The 18375-nt window shown below is 45.7% G+C and overlaps 1 protein-coding gene across 1 annotated transcript in view; it reads right to left on the bottom strand.

Annotated features, from left to right (window-relative positions):
• Positions 1 to 4972: 4972 nt before the first annotated feature.
• The window catches only part of QPCT (glutaminyl-peptide cyclotransferase), a 176206-nt gene continuing 162803 nt past the window's right edge, over positions 4973 to 18375 (bottom strand). Inside the window, exon 7 of the mRNA XM_040350695.1 lies at positions 4973 to 5272. Within this exon, the coding sequence (XP_040206629.1) occupies positions 5127 to 5272 (146 nt within the window). The 3' untranslated portion in view covers positions 4973 to 5126. The remainder of the gene's footprint in view (positions 5273 to 18375) is intronic.

The raw sequence follows: 18375 nt of genomic DNA, 5'->3' as shown, positions 1-18375 counted from the left end.
TAAAATTTATAGAAACTCAATTAACTTAGTAACCTCAACCCAAGCCAAATGGAATGTGTCTAGTCAAAAGTTTAATTATCCAGAAATATGATGTTGCAAAAGCTTGAGCAACCAACCTGTTCTGATTACATAGTGATGTGACACGGTAATTGGATTATGTCATTTGAACAGGGTATTTTCACAAACTTTAAACACTGCCCATCATGTTTTTAGACAACAAAGATCTGCATGGGGACTGGATTAGAGTGAGGCCCCGTACACACGACAGAGGAACTCGACGTGCTTGGCACGTCGAGTTCCTCGTCGAGTTTTGGGATGAAGCCGCCGAGGAGCTCGGCGGGCCGGCTTCTCCCATAGAAGAACGAGGACAACGAGAAAATAGAGAACATGTTCTCTATTTTCTCGTCGAGTTCCTCGGCGGCTCCATCGAGCCAAAACTGTACAGACGACAGAGATTCTCGGCAGAATCCGGGTTTTGACCGAGTTTCTCTGTGAATTCTGCCGAGAATCTCTGTCGTGTGTACGAGGCCTGACTGAGTTACATGTGTGACTATCTGATGAAATATATTCCTGGCATTAGAACTAAGAAAGCTACCTGGATAAGTAGTAAACATCTTCTCAGCTAAATGTGACTAACTGCTACTAACTGAAAGTCGACATTGAAAGATGTATTGCTAAACCAGGAAATACGCAAGTCTCTTTATGCCTAGGCTGGCAAGCATTGTCAGGGGTACAACAAGGGTTTGAGACTGCTGCCCTGCCTGACAGTGCCATGTAGCCAGATTATCATTGTTACTCCTCATAGTTTGTGTACTTTTTTGGGGGTGAAGGTGTGTACAGGGTTTTGGGTTCCTGGAGAACTGGGCTGAATTTTCAGTCGGTTACTGGCTCTACTGTAGGGACAGACTGCATATAATGGGTAGGGAGCAGGTGGAGATTTAGAATACTCTACATTCCTCAGATCTCACTAATGCCTCGTTTCCACTGAGCGGAACGTTTAGGGTCCGTACAGTTTGGAACGGTTAGAATGGTCCGGTCTGTTCTGGTGAGCGTTTCCACTGCAAGTCAGACCGTCAGGGGCCATACAGGGTTTAGAAAAAAATGCCTAGCGTGTCCAATCAGTGGAATGTATTGTAGCTCCGCTCTAAGCGAACCGTTCCATTTTCTATGGCCCCACATCTGAAGCAGGACCCAGAATGGTGCGGTACGGTTTGGTTTTATGGCACACTTTCATAATGGAAACACCCAAAATAGCGTACCGTACCTAACCGATCCGCTCAGTGGAAACGAGGCATTAGAGATGGATGATGTCACCCCTGCTTAAGATCCTAGGAAGCCAGGGAAAGGTAAAAAATTTCCGCTACATTTTTTTTTCACTGATGCTTTTCCACAAGGGGGAGTAGGGTTACCTAAATAACAGATCTTGCTTTTCAGCAGAAAGGTTCGCTTTAACTATCAGTGAAACACCAAATAGACATACAAGAGAATTGTGCCTGCCTTAGCTTGGGTTCAAATATGGTTTACATAACACAACCATAGTTTGAACATTTTGTAATCCATGTCAAAACCTTGCCTTAATATACTGAGAAATCTTGTAGTATAACAACTAAAGCCACTAGACAATAGAAAACCAATAGAAACGTACTAGTTTGGCAGAAGTTAAAGATGAACAGAAAGAGACAAGGGTGGGACTTTGAATAAAACATGCATTCCAGGAGAAAACACGGAACAATAGAATATGGCAGATATCTAGTCTGATAGAACCAAAAACATTACATAAGAGCATTGCATGACAACAATTGACAATCAGTTTTTAATCCCATAAAAAATATAACAAAAACAATAATGACATAACACACCTAGTATATTAATAAAAAAATTGAATAGTACATAGTTCTATAACAATTAATGGTATTGGGGTATAATAACATCTTTGGTTCATATATATAAAAACAGTAAAAGAGAGGGAGGCAAATTCATTGAAACATGTCTCCATGGTAAAAAATATAAAACTTACATAAGCTGGCACAGTCCACTTAGTATAGGGACTGGTTGGTAGTAATGGTATTACCATATATATGCAAAAAGGGCATCTAATTGGCTCACAGTACCGTATTTATTGGGGTATAGCGCGCTCCCGCGTATAGCGCGCACCCCTAAAGTTGCCCCGAAATTCCTGTGAAAAAATGATTTTTGTACTTACAGTTTGGTGTCTTGCACGGCGTCCATCGGCGGCCTCGTCGGGTCCAGCGTCCGTCTGCGGCTTCGGGTGTCCTCTTCGTCGGGTCCGGCGTCCTCCCCGCTCGTTTCCCGCGCCGAGTTTGAATACTGCGCCGGCATATACCGAGCGCAGTACACTCGTGTATAGTCGCGCAGTCTCGGCTACACTCGCGCTCACGTCCTGTACGTCCAGGACGTCAGCGCGAGAGGAGCCGAGACTGCCCGACTATACACGAGTGTACTGCGCTCGGTATATGCCGGCGCAGTATTCAAACTTGGCACGGGATAGCGGGTATCGGCGTATATCGCGCACCCACGATTTTGCCCTGATTTTCAGGGCAAAAAAGTGCACGGTATACGCCGATAAATACGGTAAGCATATTTGGTACATTTAGTAAAGATTATTGAACAAAACCTCCGACTGGGCCCCCCACCTTCTACGCCTATACCCATAGCCACAGGCATACCTGTAAGTTACTTTAGGAATTGCTATTACTTTATCTCTCCCTCCTTCCCCACACACAGATTCAGTTTACCTATATACTCTAAATGTTATTGCTTTGATTTTTTAGACTCCTACTTCATATCTGCTCCTGAAGAGTGGCAGTAGCCACGAAACGCGTAGAGCCAATAAGATGCTTCCTCACATACATACTGCTACTGCATCACCCACTACATCATACATCGATTGGAATTTACCAACAATCCCAGTCATAACTACTATGGAGATTTATTTTAAGGGAACTGGTTTTGTTCAATAATCTTTACTAAATGTACCAAATATGCTTACTGTGAGCCAATTAGATGCCCTTTTTGCATATATATATAATACCATTACTACCAACCAGTCCCTATACTAAGTGGACTGTGCCAGCTTATGTAAGTTTTATATATTTTTTACCATAGAGACAAGTTTCAATGAATTGGCCTCCCTCTCTTTTACTGTTTTTATATATGAACCAAAGATGTTATTATACCCTAATACCATTAATTGTTATAGTACTATGTACTATTCGAATTTTGACTAATATACTAGGTGTGTTATGCCATTATTGTTATATTTTTTATGCGATTAAAAACTGATTGTCAATTGTTGTCATGCAATGCTCTCATGTAATGTTTTTGGTTCTATCGGACTAGATATCTGCCATATTCTATTGTTCCGTGTTTTCTCCTAGGATGCATGTTTCATTCAAAGTCCCACCCTTGTCTCTTTCTGTTCAAGTTGCCGGGGATGGAGGTGCTCGGCTAATGCCCGGCGCCTCATGTAAAGTCCCAACCTTTTTAGTTTTTCATATTCAGAAGTTAAAGATGGTTCAAAATACCTTATAATCAGTTACCAGAATTTATGATCAAGTTAATATAAAGGTGATACTATCTAATGCTAAATCTACAAATAATGTTTAGGAATTACATAGATTTAAAAACTTCATAAAATTGTTAATTTTCTTCTTACAGTCTATTTAAGGGGAGATGGGAGAGGGTGGGAAAAGCCATCCCTGCCGTGAGAAGACAGTGATTGTTGCTAGCTGCTATAGCCGCTAGCGATAATCACAGGTAAAACCCGGCATGCTGGTTGTTCCCAAGTTAATAAATTGATGAACTTGGTACATTCAGCCGGCCCATACAGGGTTTGAATATCGGAAGGTTCCTGCTGAACCGGCCTGCCTAACAAAGCAGTCTAACAAAACCATATGGGTGGGTGCTTCAATGAATGCAATGAAAGGAATTTTATACAACTCGAGAAGGAATCCTGAATAAAGGGACTTCCCAAAGCATTGATTATTAAGGGATGGGAAAACAAGAAACAAAAAAAAAGATACCCAAAGAAAAAAGGAAAAAAATAAATTGCTGCCTGTCAATCCTTGAGGCCAAAACACGCATCAGAGGATACAGCAACATCAACCTTTTAACTGTATTAACAGTAGGGATGAGCCGAACACCCCCCTGTTTGGTTTGCACCAGAACTTGCGAACACATCAAATGTTCGTGTGAACTTTAGAACCCTATTAAAGTCTATAGGACTCGAACGTTTGAAATCTAAAGTGCTAATTTTAAAGGCTAATATGCAAGTTATTGTCCTAGAAAGTGTTTGGGGACCTGGGTCCTGTCCCAGGGGACATGTATCAATGCAAAAAAAAGTTACCCTGGAGTGGAGGCATCCTGAGGTGCGGCCGAAGAGCCCAAAGAAGCACAAACACTATGGGAGAGTGTGAATTGAAATTGGTATCTGAACGGACACTACTCGCCCAGGTAGAGAGGGAAAAGGGTGGGACGTAAATATAAGATTCTGCAGGCAAAGAATGGGTACCTCTCCCAGGACAGACTGTCTCCCACTGTAATGAAATGACCAAGGATCAGTTGGTCATTAGTGTCCCCCATAAGAAAAGTCATGGGCTACCCTGCTGCAGTCTGTTGCAGCCAACCCTATATAGCATTCCATGGCTGTTAAATGAAGGTCTCAAAGAAAAAAATTAACCCTGCAAGAAGATGAACTATCATTCCCAGCTTAGGTACTTATTGCTAAATACTAGGCAAAAACCTGAGCTAACTGTAGCCGATGGGGGATTTGGCCACCAGCAAGGGATGCTCCTCTTGTTTTTTGTGCCTAGTGTGGGAGGTGACACGATACCCGCTATGGTCAAGATTCCTTGCTGGGCTGTGTCCTTCAATGAATGGAAGAGAAATGAACATTTAAATACGGTCTATGCAGCTGTGTGTGCATCATTTGCAGGGGATAACACAACTCAGATTATGGTAAATTGAGTGAACGTTTTAATTTTAGCACAGTTGCTGTCTTAACTACTGTGTTTGCTTGGTCTTACTTTTTACAATAAAACATTTGTAATACATTAAAGTAAGTATTCAGAACTGAATATCTAAACTAAATAATTTAAACAGTACAATCATATATTAAGATATTCTAGAATAAACACCTGAAGAATTTTATTGATATTGTCAATAGTTGAAGAATCTAGGTTTTCTTCATTATCTTCAAATGTGTGCCAAACAGCTGGAAAGGGTGACGGAATAAGGTGCAGGACTGAAACACCTGTAACAAAAAACGAAAGTTAGTTTATCTTTCACAATCAGTAAGCAAGCGGGTAACACTGTATTTTACAGGTCAAACTGCCAGAGGCTGTGCCCAATGCTGTATCCTGGCCTAGGCCAGCACTTTGCAGGGGGGCAGCACAGACAGTGTCCCCGCCGGCTTGCACTACACTGTTAGGCAAATTAGTTTAGCGCCCCCATAAATCGGCCGCACTGCTTCCAGTATGTGGGCAGTTGGCATTCTGCAACTGTGGGGGGGGGGGGGGGGGGGGCGCTTCAATTTTTTTTACCATTTTTGCCCCATTGCAGAGATTTCCCTTCACTTCCTGTCCCATAGCCAAACAGGAAGTGAGAGGAAATCTATGCAAATTAAGGGAATCCATTGCCCCCCCCCCCCCCAGGCCATCAGAACTAGTGTCCCCACTTGAACATTTCAGGGTGGGTCTTAAACCGCAATGGGTGTGGCCTTCACAGGAAGGGGTGGGTCATATTTAAATTAGAGGGTGCATGAGTTTAGTCAGGCCTAGGGCAGCACAAAACCTAAATACACCCCTGGCTGTGCCCCCAAAGGGGTTTTGAAAAAATGGAAACATCTGGGTATGACCAAATGATTACTTAACCACTTGCCGACCCGCGTATTGTAAATGTACGTCCTCTTTTTAAAGATGGATATCTCAGTAACGGCAGCAGCTGCTGCCACAACTGAGATATCCATCTTTTCAGCGGGCGGCCGTGTAAACGATAACGGCGGTCTCCGCGGCGGATTCGCCGTTATCGGTGGCGGGAGAGGGGCCCCCCCTCCCGCCGCTCTTCCACGCCCTCCGCCGCTTACCGGAGCCGTCGGTAGCGGCGGAGGAGATCGGATGCTGCAGCCTGAGCGGTGAGGACTTGAGTGAGGGCAAGATGGCCCCCACCCGTCCTCATAGCTTTGCTGGGCGGAAGTGACGTCAAAACGTCAGTCCCGCCCAGCGTCTTAAAGAGACATTTTTTTTTTTTTGTCATTTGAAAAAATGACAGTTTCAATTTTTTTTTTTTTCTTGCATTGAAGTCTAAATATGAGATCTGAGGTCTTTTTGACCCCAGATCTCATATTTAAGAGGACCTGTCATGCTTTTTTCTATTACAAGGGATGTTTACATTCCTTATAATAGGAATAAAAGTGATCAAATTTTTTTTATTTCAGTGTAAAAAGTAATAAAATAAATAAAAATAAATAAGAAAACAAACAAAAAAATTTTTTAAAGCGCCCCGTCCCGACGAGCTCGCGTGCAGAAGCGAACGCATACGCGAGTAGCGCCCGCATATGAAAACGGTGTTCAAATCACACAAGTGAGGTATTGCCGCGATCGTTAGAGCGAGAGCAATAATTCTAGCCCTAGAGCTACTCTGTAGCTCAAAAAATGCAACCTATAGAATTTTTTAAACGTCGCCTATCGAGATTTTTAAGGGTAAAAGTTTGACGCCGTGCCACGAGCGGGCGCAATTTTTAAGCATGACATGTTGGGTATCATTTTACTCGACGTAACATTATCTTTCACAATATATAAAAAAATTGGGCCAAATTTATTGTTGTCTTATTTTTTCATTCAAAAAAGTTAATTTTTCCCCAAAAAAGTGCGCTTGTAAGACCGCTGCGCAAATACGGTGTGACAAAAAGTATTGCAATAACCACTATTTTATTCTCTAGGGTGTTCGAAAAAAAAAATATATAATGTTTGGGGGTTTTAAGTAATTTTCTAGCAGAAAAAACTGTTTTAGTCTTGCAAACACCAAATCTGAAAAACACCTAAGGTCTTTAAGTAGTTAAAATGACCATTCTGAAAACCATTAGCTTTATAAGCGTTAGTAATATTACACCATCAGACCAAAATCCCCGCGGACAGAGAACGCGGTGACGTAGAAGACACTGACGTTCTCAAACACGGAAGTGCAATGCTTCCACGCATGCGCGGGATTTCGGGATGCTGATGGTTAGTTAGGTGTACTAACCATCGGACATGTCCGACGGACATGTTTCCAGCGGACAAGTTTCTTAGCTTGCTTAGCTTGACATGTTCGACCGTGTGTACGGGGCCTATGACTAAAATTGAGTTTGTTCGATTTTTCTTATAACAAAAAGTTTATATCGCAAAAATTAAAAATCGCAGAGGCAATCAAATACCATCAAAAGAAAGCTCTATTTGTGGGAAAATAAGGACGCAAATTTTGTTTGGGTACAACATTGTATGACCGCACAATTACCAGTTAAAGCAGCGCAGTGCCAAATTGTAAAAACACCTCTGGTCTTTAGGCGGATTCACAAAGCACTTACGCCGACGTATCTCGAGATACGCCGCGCAAGTGTTACTATGCACCGTCATATCTATGAGCTGTGCCCACAATCTGAGATACGCCTAAAAATAGGCTTCCTACGACCGACGTAACTTGCCTACGCCGTCATATCGTGGGCGCATATTTACGCTGGGCGCATTTGCCGCTCCTATTGATTTGCTATGCACATATGCAAATGAGGGAGATACGCCGATTCACGAACGTACTTGCGCAGGCCGCATAATATACACGGTTTGCGTAAGTCGTACGTCCGGCGTAAAGTTATTCCCCATATAGGAGGCGCAACCCATGCATAGGTATGGACCAGGGAACACAGCCACTGTATTTTACGTTGTTTACGTAGTACGTGAATAGGGCTCGGCATAGGTTATGTTCACGTCGTAGGCAGTGATCCGTCGTATCTTAGGGAGTAGTTCCCACGTGATTCTGAGCATGCGCACTGGGATACGTCCACGGGACGGCGCATGCGCCGTTCGTTTTAAGTACTTGTATGGCACTCAGCCCATCATTTGCATGGGGTCACACTTCATTAGCATGGCTCACGCCCACTTCCACCTACGACGGCTTACGCCAAGGGAACCCAGCGCAGTTTGGGAGGCAAGTGCTTTGAGAATTCGGTGCTTGCCTCTCTGCGCGATGTTGGCGTAGCATATATTAGATACGCTACGCCGGCATAAATATGCGCCAATGTATGTGAATCTGGGCCATAGTGCATAACTATTCACCGCCTTAAAGAGGATGTAAACCCACTCTCAACAATTCTAAACTACTGCCATGGTGCTGATCTATAAGGATGTACATGCCTCCTGCATGTATCCTTACCTGTCAAATGTCCCCCATTTTGCTGTTTAAACCCCCGCAAAGTCCAGATTTGGTGGGCAGGTCTGTTGTTTGGCGCTCGGTGGGTGGAGTCATGATGTCAGCAGACTCCTGCCCACCTCTACACTCCCCTTGGCCAGAGCGCGCATAAGACATGAAGAGCGCGTTCTGGGTATAGTAGAGCGCGCTCACGGCCCCCTGTCAGCACACGTTGATGTCCCTTGACAGTCGGGGATGATCGCTGCGACGGGACAGCTGTGAGCACCGATGCATGGCTTTTTATCATCTGCTTCTCCTCCTCCCTCCCGCAGCTTTCATCTAATAAGTCATGCAGGGGGATCGGTGCTCACAGCTGTCCCCGTCGCAGCGATCATCCCGAGTGTCTTCTGTTCTCCACCCCCGATGTCGTCCCCCTCCATGTGTGCACACACCCACCCCTCCTCGTCCTGCTCCGTTTGTCCGCCCCCCCGCGTCTTCACTCTCCCAACCCCCCCCCCTCGTCCTGCTCCGTTTGTCCGCCCCCCCCGCCGTGTCTTCAATCTCCCCCCCCCTTCCTGCTCTGTTTGTCCAACCCCCCCGCCGTGTCTTCACCCTCCGCCCCCCCCCCTCGTCCTGCTCCGTGTGTCCAGCTCCATCCCCCGCAGCCATCGCCAGCTTCTCTCGCCTCTCCCGCAGGCTGCAAGAGAGGGGGCTCTGTCAGGGTGGAGAGCGGAAACGGGACACAGAGCGTTCGTTACAGAGCGATGTGTGTCCTGTGACAACTGAGCAGAGTAACCTGTGTGTTACTCTGCTCAGTTTATGAATGGAAGGGAGACGCTGTCTTCTGTCCATTCATCTTCTGTGCAGAGAAAAGGACTGGGGAATGAATGTCCTCTGTCCCTTTCTCTGTTTCAAATGGGAGATGTCAGGGGTCTCTGTTTAGACCCCTGACATGTCACCAACACCCCCACAGGGCTGATAAAAAAAAAAAATCAGACACCACAACCACCCCCCCATACCAAGATGGTCCAGAACCCCCTGTCCACTACCCCACTGTCCACTACCCCACCGTCCACTACCCCACCGTCCACTACCCCACCGTCCACTACCCCACCGTCCACTACCCCTCCGACACCGTCCACTACCCCACCGTCCACTACCCCACTGTCCACTACCCCACTGTCCACTACCCCACTGTCCACTACCCCACTGACACCGTCCACTACCCCACTGTCCACTACCCCACTATCCACTACCCCACTGACACCGTCCACTACCCCACTGTCCACTACCCCACCGTCCACTACCCCACTGACACCGTCCACTACCCCACTGTCCACTACCCCACCGTCCACTACCCCACTGACACCGTCCACTACCCCACTGTCCACTACCCCACCGTCCACTACCCCACTGACACCGTCCACTACCCCACCGTCCACTACCCCACTGACACCGTCCACTACCCCACCGTCCACTACCCCACTGACACTGTCCACTACCCCACTGTCCACTACCCCACTGACACCGTCCACTACCCCACTGTCCACTACCCCACTGACACCGTCCACTACCCCACTGTCCACTACCCCACTGACACCGTCCACTACCCCACTGACACCGCTCACTACCCCACTGACACCAACCACTGCCCCATCCCCCCAACCCCTTCCAAAAAAGCATTGTGAAAAAATATATTTAAAAAATAAAACCCCACCCTCCCATCAAGTACAAAAATAAATTGTAAAAAGAAAAAAAAATGTTATTGTAAAAATGTATAAAAATAAAAAAATCCATTGGTCCCAAAAAACCTTTTGGGAACAAAAAATATTAAATTGTAAAATAAAATAAAAATTATCTGACACTGTTCACTATCCTGACACCATCCTGCACGTACTACCCACCTCTGTACCCTACGCATTCCTGTGATTCGCATCGCACTGCTGTTCAGATCACATGTGATGTCTGTGCGATGCGATTTCAGCCATACAAACTGTATAGCTGAAATCGCATCACATTCGGACCAAACACGCATTACACCTATGCGATCCGATTCATGTTCTGTCAGTTCGCAGTGCGATATGCGAATTGAAATGGGGGTGTCATTACCATTGTATGACACTCCCCAGCATATGGCAGTGTGAACTGTCGTGCGAGTCGGGTGCGATGTGGGAACCCGCAGTGGATTTGCAGGGTTCCCGAATCGCACCAGTGTGAACCAAGCCTCAAAGTATGCAGCCTACAAATGTCACCTGACTGCTCCCACCAAGGCTTGGTTCACACTGGTGCGATTCGGGAACCCTGCAAATCCACTGCGGGTTCCCACATCGCACCCGACTCGCACGACAGTTCACACTGCCATATGCTGGGGAGTGTAATACAATGGTAATGACACCCCCATTTCAGCTCGCATATCGCACTGCGAACTGACAGTTAGGACATGAATCGGATCGCATAGGTGTGAAAACCTATGCGATTCTGGTGTGGACCAAAAAAAGGGTCCTGCGCGTGTTTGGTCCAAATGAGATGCAATTTCAGCCATACAGTTTGTATGGCTAAAATCGCATCGCACAGACATCGCACGTGATCTGAACAGCAGTGCGGTGCGAATCACTTGCGATCTCGTACAGCTCATTAATGTGAACCAGCCCTAAGGCTGCATTCACACCTAAGCGACAGCCGCGTACGCGTGTAGCGGCAGATTTGCCGCGATTACAAATGTTTCATTTTTTTTTTTTTTTTCTAAAGTATTCCCATTGCTGTCTATGGGAAAACGCGCCTGTCGCTTGAAAAAAAGGGTCCGGGACTTTTTTTCAGGCGACAGGCGTTGCGCGTCTATGAGATGTGAACCATCTCCATAGACGGCAATGGGAATTCTCCCCTCTAGCGACAGAAGCGTCCCGCGTCGGGCGTTTTGTCGCTTAGGTGTGAATGGGGTCTAAGTTCATTCAGCCTGGGTGTAAGTATAAAAAGTGAAAAAAACACCCTCTCCCACACAACACATCCTGGTAATATAGGAATTTTGCATATGTGATCAGGTGACCTCAGACACACACACTGCAATATAACAATAATTAGAAGATCACTCATGCTCGGACCATCTCCCCTAATCACTTGTCTATGTATATTCTGATGGCTGTTCACTGGAGCATTTCATCATGACATTGAACTTTGTCTCACCTCATGTTTTGTAAACATTTAATCAAAACACAGGACAAGCAGACAATTCTGGCATATTAGGGGAGGAGAGGGGAGGGGGGTGATTTGTACACTGTTTACAGAAACTGTGCATGGTCTGCAGGCTAGTGCACAAGATATGTAAATATCCTGTCACTCAAAGCATGGAGGCGGAACGGACTTTGCTTTTTAGAGGAAAGTCCGTTTTATCCCACTGAACAATAAAAAGAGGATTGCTCAGCTCTGGATTAACTCTGTGTGGCAAGACTGGGCACAGATGATAGGAAATATTATTCTCTACATTGTGACATCAAAAATAAAAAATACATTTTTTGGGTTTACATCCACTTTAAAGTCAATACTTTGTAGAGTCACCTTTTGCGGCTATCAAAGCTCCAAGTCGCTTTGGATAAGTCTCTATGAGCTTGCCACATCTTACCACTGGGATTTTTGCCCATTCCTCCTTGCAAAACTGCTTCAGCTACTTCAAGCTAGATGGTTTGTGCTTGTGAACAGCAACCTTTAAGTCTGACCACAGATTTTCTATTGGATTGAGGTCTGGGCTTTGACTAGGCCATTCCAACACATTTACATGTTTCCCCTTAAACCACTCAAGTGTTGCTTTAGCAGTGTGTTTGGGGTCATTGTCCTGCTGGAAGGTGAACCTTTGTCCTAGCCTCAAATCACACACAGAGTTACAGGTTTTGCTCAATAATATCCCTGTATTTAGCACCATCCATCTTTCCCTCAACTCTGACCAGTTTCCCAGTCATGACTGCTGAAAAACATCCCCACAGCATGATGCTGCCACCACCGTGACTGACTGTGGGGGTGGTGTTCTTTGGGTGATGTGATTTGTTGGGTTTGCGCCAGGCATAGCATTTTTTTTGATGGCCAAAAAGTTCAATTTTAGTCTCATCAGACCAGAGCACCTTCCTCCATACATTTTGGGAGTCTCCCACATGCCTTTTCGCAAACGCAAAACGTACCATTTTGTATTTTACTAAAAGTAATGTCTTCTGGCCACTCTGCCATAAAGTCCAAATCTATGGAGCGTACGGCTTATTGTCCTCCTATCTCTAGATACTACAGTCTCTGCTGTGGAACTCTGCAGCTCCTCCAGGGTTACCTTAGGTCTCTGTGCTGCCTCTCTGATTAATGCCTTCCTTGCCCAGTCCATGAGTTTTGGTGTGCGGCCGTCTCTTGGCAGGTTTGCTGTTGTGCCATGTTCTTTCCATTTGGTTATGATAGATTTGATGGTGCTCCTAGGGATCATCAAAGATTTGGATATTTTTTTTATAACCTAACCCTGACTTGTACTTCTCAACAACATTGTCCCTTACTTGTTTGGAGAGTTCCTTGGTCTTCATGGCAGTGTTTGATTAGTGGCGCCTCTTGCTTAGGTGTTGCAGCCTCTGGGGCCTTTCAAAAAGGTGTGTATATGTAATGACAGTGTCAGGGCTGGGCTCAGCCCTTCCTTCTCTGTGCGGGCAGCTCAGCTGTTAGCTAATTGCCAGCTTCCATCTCTCCACAGTGATCCACCTGTTGATGATTTGTTCGTCAGCTCTGCCTACTTTTGGACTTCCAGTTCATTTGCTCTTCGCCTTCGCCTGTGTTAACATCGCAAGAGACTTTCTCCTGCATTCTAGTTGAAGACCTGCTTGACTGACGTCCCCTCTGGCTACAGATCCTGCTTGCTGTACTACTACCTTTATCGCTGGCTTCTGGACTTTGACTTTGCCGACTACCCGGTTCTGGTTACTGAACTCTGGCTATGTTTTGACTACGCTTACTCTGTTTACCTTTTTTATTATTATTAAGTGGTCTTGCATAGCAAGAGCACTTATTGTTATCTCACATATATATTATTATTATTCTTATAGCCAAATTTGCCCCCCTAACTCCTCCCACAGTTTTTACACTACATAGACGAGTAATATATCGAATCGTGTGGATTGTTCCCGATCGGTGGGCTATTACTGTGTGGAAAATTTCGCCGAATCGTTCGCGAAATAATAGGATTTTTTGTACTCACCGTAAAATCCTTTTCTTTGTCGTCCATGGACGGACACAGCCTCTTCATTCATGACAAAGTGGGTTATGTTCCCTGTTTACAGGAGAGGACTAGGCAGAACATGTTAGATACATATACATGTCATTTTAAAAACAGAGCTGAACAGCCCCGCCCAGGGGGCGGTCCCTCCGGACATAACCCTCCTCCCAGCAGCATGCAGCCTCAGTTCGTAACAAGCAGTACAAACCCAAAAAAAGGAGGGGTGGGTGCTGTGTCCGTCCATGGACGACAAAGAAAAGGATTTTACGGTGAGTACAAAAAATCCTATTTTCTCTTGTCGTCCATGGACGGACACAGCCTCTTCATTCATGACAAAGTGGGACGTCCCCAAGCAGTGTCAAAAAAATGAGGGGTGGGAACAGTATCAGTCAATAAAAACACACACAACTTCACCCCAAACAGGCAGAGCTCCTCAACGGAGGAGATGCAACTTTAAACGGCCGCCTGTAAAATCTTGCGGCCGAAGGAAGCATCTGAAGACGCACTCACATCAACCTTGTAAAATTTTGAGAAGGTGTGAACGGACGACCAAGTCGCCGCCTTACACACCTGTGAGACAGACGCCTGATGTCGGAAAGCCCAGGAAGCACCAATTGCCCTGGTGGAATGTGCCGTGACCGGAAACGGGGGCGCCCGCCCCCTAAGAGCATAAGCCTGTATGACAATCTGTCTGATCCACCGAGAAATGGTGGCTGACGAGACCGCCAGGCCCCTTTGTGGACCAGATACCGACACAAAAAGTGAGTCCGACCTCCGAAACGGAGCCGTAGCTGACAGGTACACCCGCAGGGCGCGTACCACATCCAAGGAATGAAGTGCAACCTCCCTAGGATGCACCGGCTTAGGGCACAAGGACGGAAGTACAATGTCCTCGTTAAGGTGAAAAGATGAAATCACCTTCGGAAGAAAGGAAGGTCGCGGACGTAACACCGCCTTGTCCCTATGGAGAACTAAGTATGGTGACTTGCAGGACAAGGCCGCCAGCTCAGAAACCCTTCTGACAGATGTAATCGCCACCAAGAAGGCCACCTTCTGAGAAAGCGTCAAGAGAGGGATCTCTCTGATGTCCTCGAAGGGAGATTTCTGAAGAACCGAGAGCACCAGATTCAAATCCCATGGGGGAAGAGGTGGTCTCAAAGGGGGAAGAATATGACGAACCCCCTGCACAAAAGTACCCACCAGCGAATGGGCCGCCAAAGGCCGCTGAAAGAACACAGCCAGGGCTGAAATCTGACCCTTAATGGTGCTTAAGGCGAGCTTTTGATCCACGCCACGCTGTAAAAACAGCAGGATTCTGGATACCAAATACGAGGCTGCATGCTGCTGGGAGGAGGGTTATGTCCGGAGGGACCGCCCCCTGGGCGGGGCTGTTCAGCTCTGTTTTTAAAATGACATGTATATGTATCTAACATGTTCTGCCTAGTCCTCTCCTGTAAACAGGGAACATAACCCACTTTGTCATGAATGAAGAGGCTGTGTCCGTCCATGGACGACAAGAGAAATTGTAATTTTTGCGGCAAAATTTTCCCATAGGAATGAATGGGGAGCGGTAGAGTGTGGGATTTCTAAAAATGAAAAATCATTACATGATTTGCAAACTGCGACCACACCCTCATTTTCAAGCCGACCTACACAAATCTTATATCAAAACGTTCAGCTATCCCTGCTGCCTCCACACGTGTTCACGGCTAAGTGATTGATCAAACCGTTTTCACAATATGATAATTTGTTTGCAACCTACGCCATCCATTATTTCAACGGAAGTCAATGGAGGTCAAAGTTTAGAAAACTAAAATCATCTTTGGAATTTGTAAACTGCGACTGTGCCTTCAATTTTATTATTTTAGAGACATACTATACATCAAAATGTAGGTCTGGGTCTTGTGATTCGTAAAATATAAAGATATTCGCTGTACGATTCATAGTTTTTAAAATACAACCATTTGAATAGGACAAGTATTTAAGAAAAATACAGGATCTGAGTCTCTGCTTAGAGGCTGCATGCTTATGTTTACATTGGTTTCCTAGGAGACGCTGAGGTAATAAAAACTCCTCACGCACAGCTGTAAGGGGATTCTATAGCTCCTCCCACACAGTTGTGAGGCAGTTGTGAGGTGTTTTCTGTGAGGTAAATACCTTCATACACACAGTTGTGAGGTAGTTGTGAGGTGTTTTCTGTGAGGTAAATACCTTAATTTGAAGGACAAGTATTAAAAAAAAATTCCTCAATTTCTGCTGTGTTTACAGAGAGCCTGCAAACCAAACAATTGGTTTCCTAGCAGACGCTGAGGAGTTTAATAACACCTCACAAACAGCTGTGAGGTGAGTTGGCTCCTCCCACACAAGGCTGAGGGAACTTTCCTCTGCTTGCAAGGGTCTCAAACTGGTGGCCCTCCAGCTGTTGTAAAACTACAAGTCCCATCATGCCTCTGCCTGTGGGAGTCATGCTGGTAACTGTCATTCTTGGAATGCCTCATTGGACTTGTAGTTTTGCAACAGCTGGAGGGCCGCCAGTTTGAGACTCGAGTGTGTTTGCATATGTTTACATTGGTTTCCTAGGAGACGCTGAGGTAAAATCCTTCATACACACATCTGTGAGGGCTTTCTATAGCTCCTCCCACACACTGTGAGGTGATATGGCTCAGTTTTTTTTGGCTCTGCCTAACTTCTGCATGCTCTGCATATAGCAACCATACATAGCAACCAGTCCATAGCAACCACTCCATAGCAACCGTCCATAGCAACCAGTCCATAGCAACCAATCCAGAACAACCGTCCATAGCAACCAGTCCATAGCAACCAGTCCATAGCAACCAATCCATAGCAACCAATCCATAGCAACCAGTCCATAGCAACCACTCCATAGCAACTGTCCATAGCAACCATTCCATAGCAACCCTCCATAGCAACCAGTCCATAGCAACCCGTCCATAGCAACCCATCCATAGCCATCAGTCCATAGCAACCGGTCCATAGCAACCGGTCCATAGCAACCAGTCCATAGCAACCGTCCATAGCAACCAGTCCATAGCAACCAGTCCATAGCAACCAATCCAGAGCAACCATCCATACCAACCACTCCATAGCAACCAGTCCATAGCAACCGTCCATAGCAACCAGACCATAGCAACCAGTCCATAGCAACCAGTCCATAGCAACCAGTCCATAGCAACCCGTCCATAGCAACCCGTCCATAGCCATCAGTCCATAGCCATCAGTCCATAGCAACCCTCCATAGCAACCAGTTTTTGATGGGGCAAATAGGATGGTGCAGTTTTGATGGTGCAGTTTTGATGGTGCAGATTTTGATGGGGCAATGGATCGAACTGGATCGACACATGGTTGGATCACATTTACATCTCCAGGGGCACCGTCTCCAGTCAGGAGTATTGGTGAAGGCAAGACCACGCCGCACAATTTCCCCAGAAATTGTATCTTTTCTAGTTATTATTATTATTAAACAAGTGTGATTTAACTGTACTTCTGTCACGGTCTGATACATGGTTTCTGATAGTAGGCGAAGTCCATGAATTCAGAAGATGCAGCCAATCCACTTGTTAATAATATTTTTTCCAGATTGGATGACCTGGATCACCGCATGGATCAGTTTGCCACGGCGATACAGATGCTCCTGAGTCGCACGAGAACAAAAACATACAGCGCACAAGGGTTAAGTGAATGTCACTTTATAGTCTGTAATGTGTGGAAAAACATATATGCATGAAAAATTGAAAAGTTGAAAAAATTTAAAAAATTGAAGTAGCCACTAATAGCACACAGGAAAATAGCACATGTTTCGCGTGCCAGGACGCTTTATCAAAAGACTTTTGATAAAGCCTCCTGGCACGCGAAACATGTCAGTCACGGCTCACCAGTACAATATTTGATGCCCCTATATGTTTGCAGCAAGCACACTGCAGCTGATGTGTAGTGCCGACACTCGGGAAATCCTCTCAGTGACACTAGCGCCAGCATCTCTACTGCTCGTTTTCTGCCCACACTGATTGGTGCTTTGAGTCACCTGACGCTGGATCGAAGGTGTCCGGACACCTCCTGCTCTCTGTGTGACTCCATCAGGCTACCATCCCCCTTTCCTCGCTCCCGTGTGACGGGGCTGCGTCACTGAACCGGCTTGGTGGCTCCCCTCCAGGACTTCCCCTGCCGCTGGAGATCTCTGTTTGCGAGGAAGGTTTCCTTTCCATCAGCCCCTGAGCTAGTGGTCTTTAAACGGCAGTATCCATCTCTGCATGGATATAACTTCTACATCTGCTCCCAGTGTCGCTGTCATCATCCCACCAACGGATTCCATCTCCCTGCATTGAGACGTAGAAGCGGCTGCTTTTGTTGAGGTATTGCATTACCTCTGCATACAAGTGTATGCACACTACTTGGATTCACTCCTAACATCTCCCCCGAAGTGTATGTGTTTTCACTCTACCATCTCCACGTGAACTGCTGCTTATGTTATGCGGACTATTGTTATTAGTATTTTTTAAAAAAAATTAAAAATTTTAATGTGCTATTTTCCTGTGTGCTATTAGTGGCTACTTCAATTTTTTCAATTTTTTCAACTTTTCAATTTTTCATGCATATATGTTTTTCCACACATTACAGACTATAAAGTGACATTCACTTAACCCTTGTGCGCTGTATGTTTTTGTTCTTTTGCTTTTTGCCCATGTCTCCTTAGTGGTTGACAGCTGCACGGATTGTGTTTTAGTGAA

The sequence above is a fragment of the Rana temporaria genome, chromosome 4 (assembly GCF_905171775.1).
Source record: "Rana temporaria chromosome 4, aRanTem1.1, whole genome shotgun sequence".
Classification (NCBI taxonomy): domain Eukaryota; kingdom Metazoa; phylum Chordata; class Amphibia; order Anura; family Ranidae; genus Rana; species Rana temporaria.
This window is presented reverse-complemented; position numbering and strand designations above follow the sequence as displayed.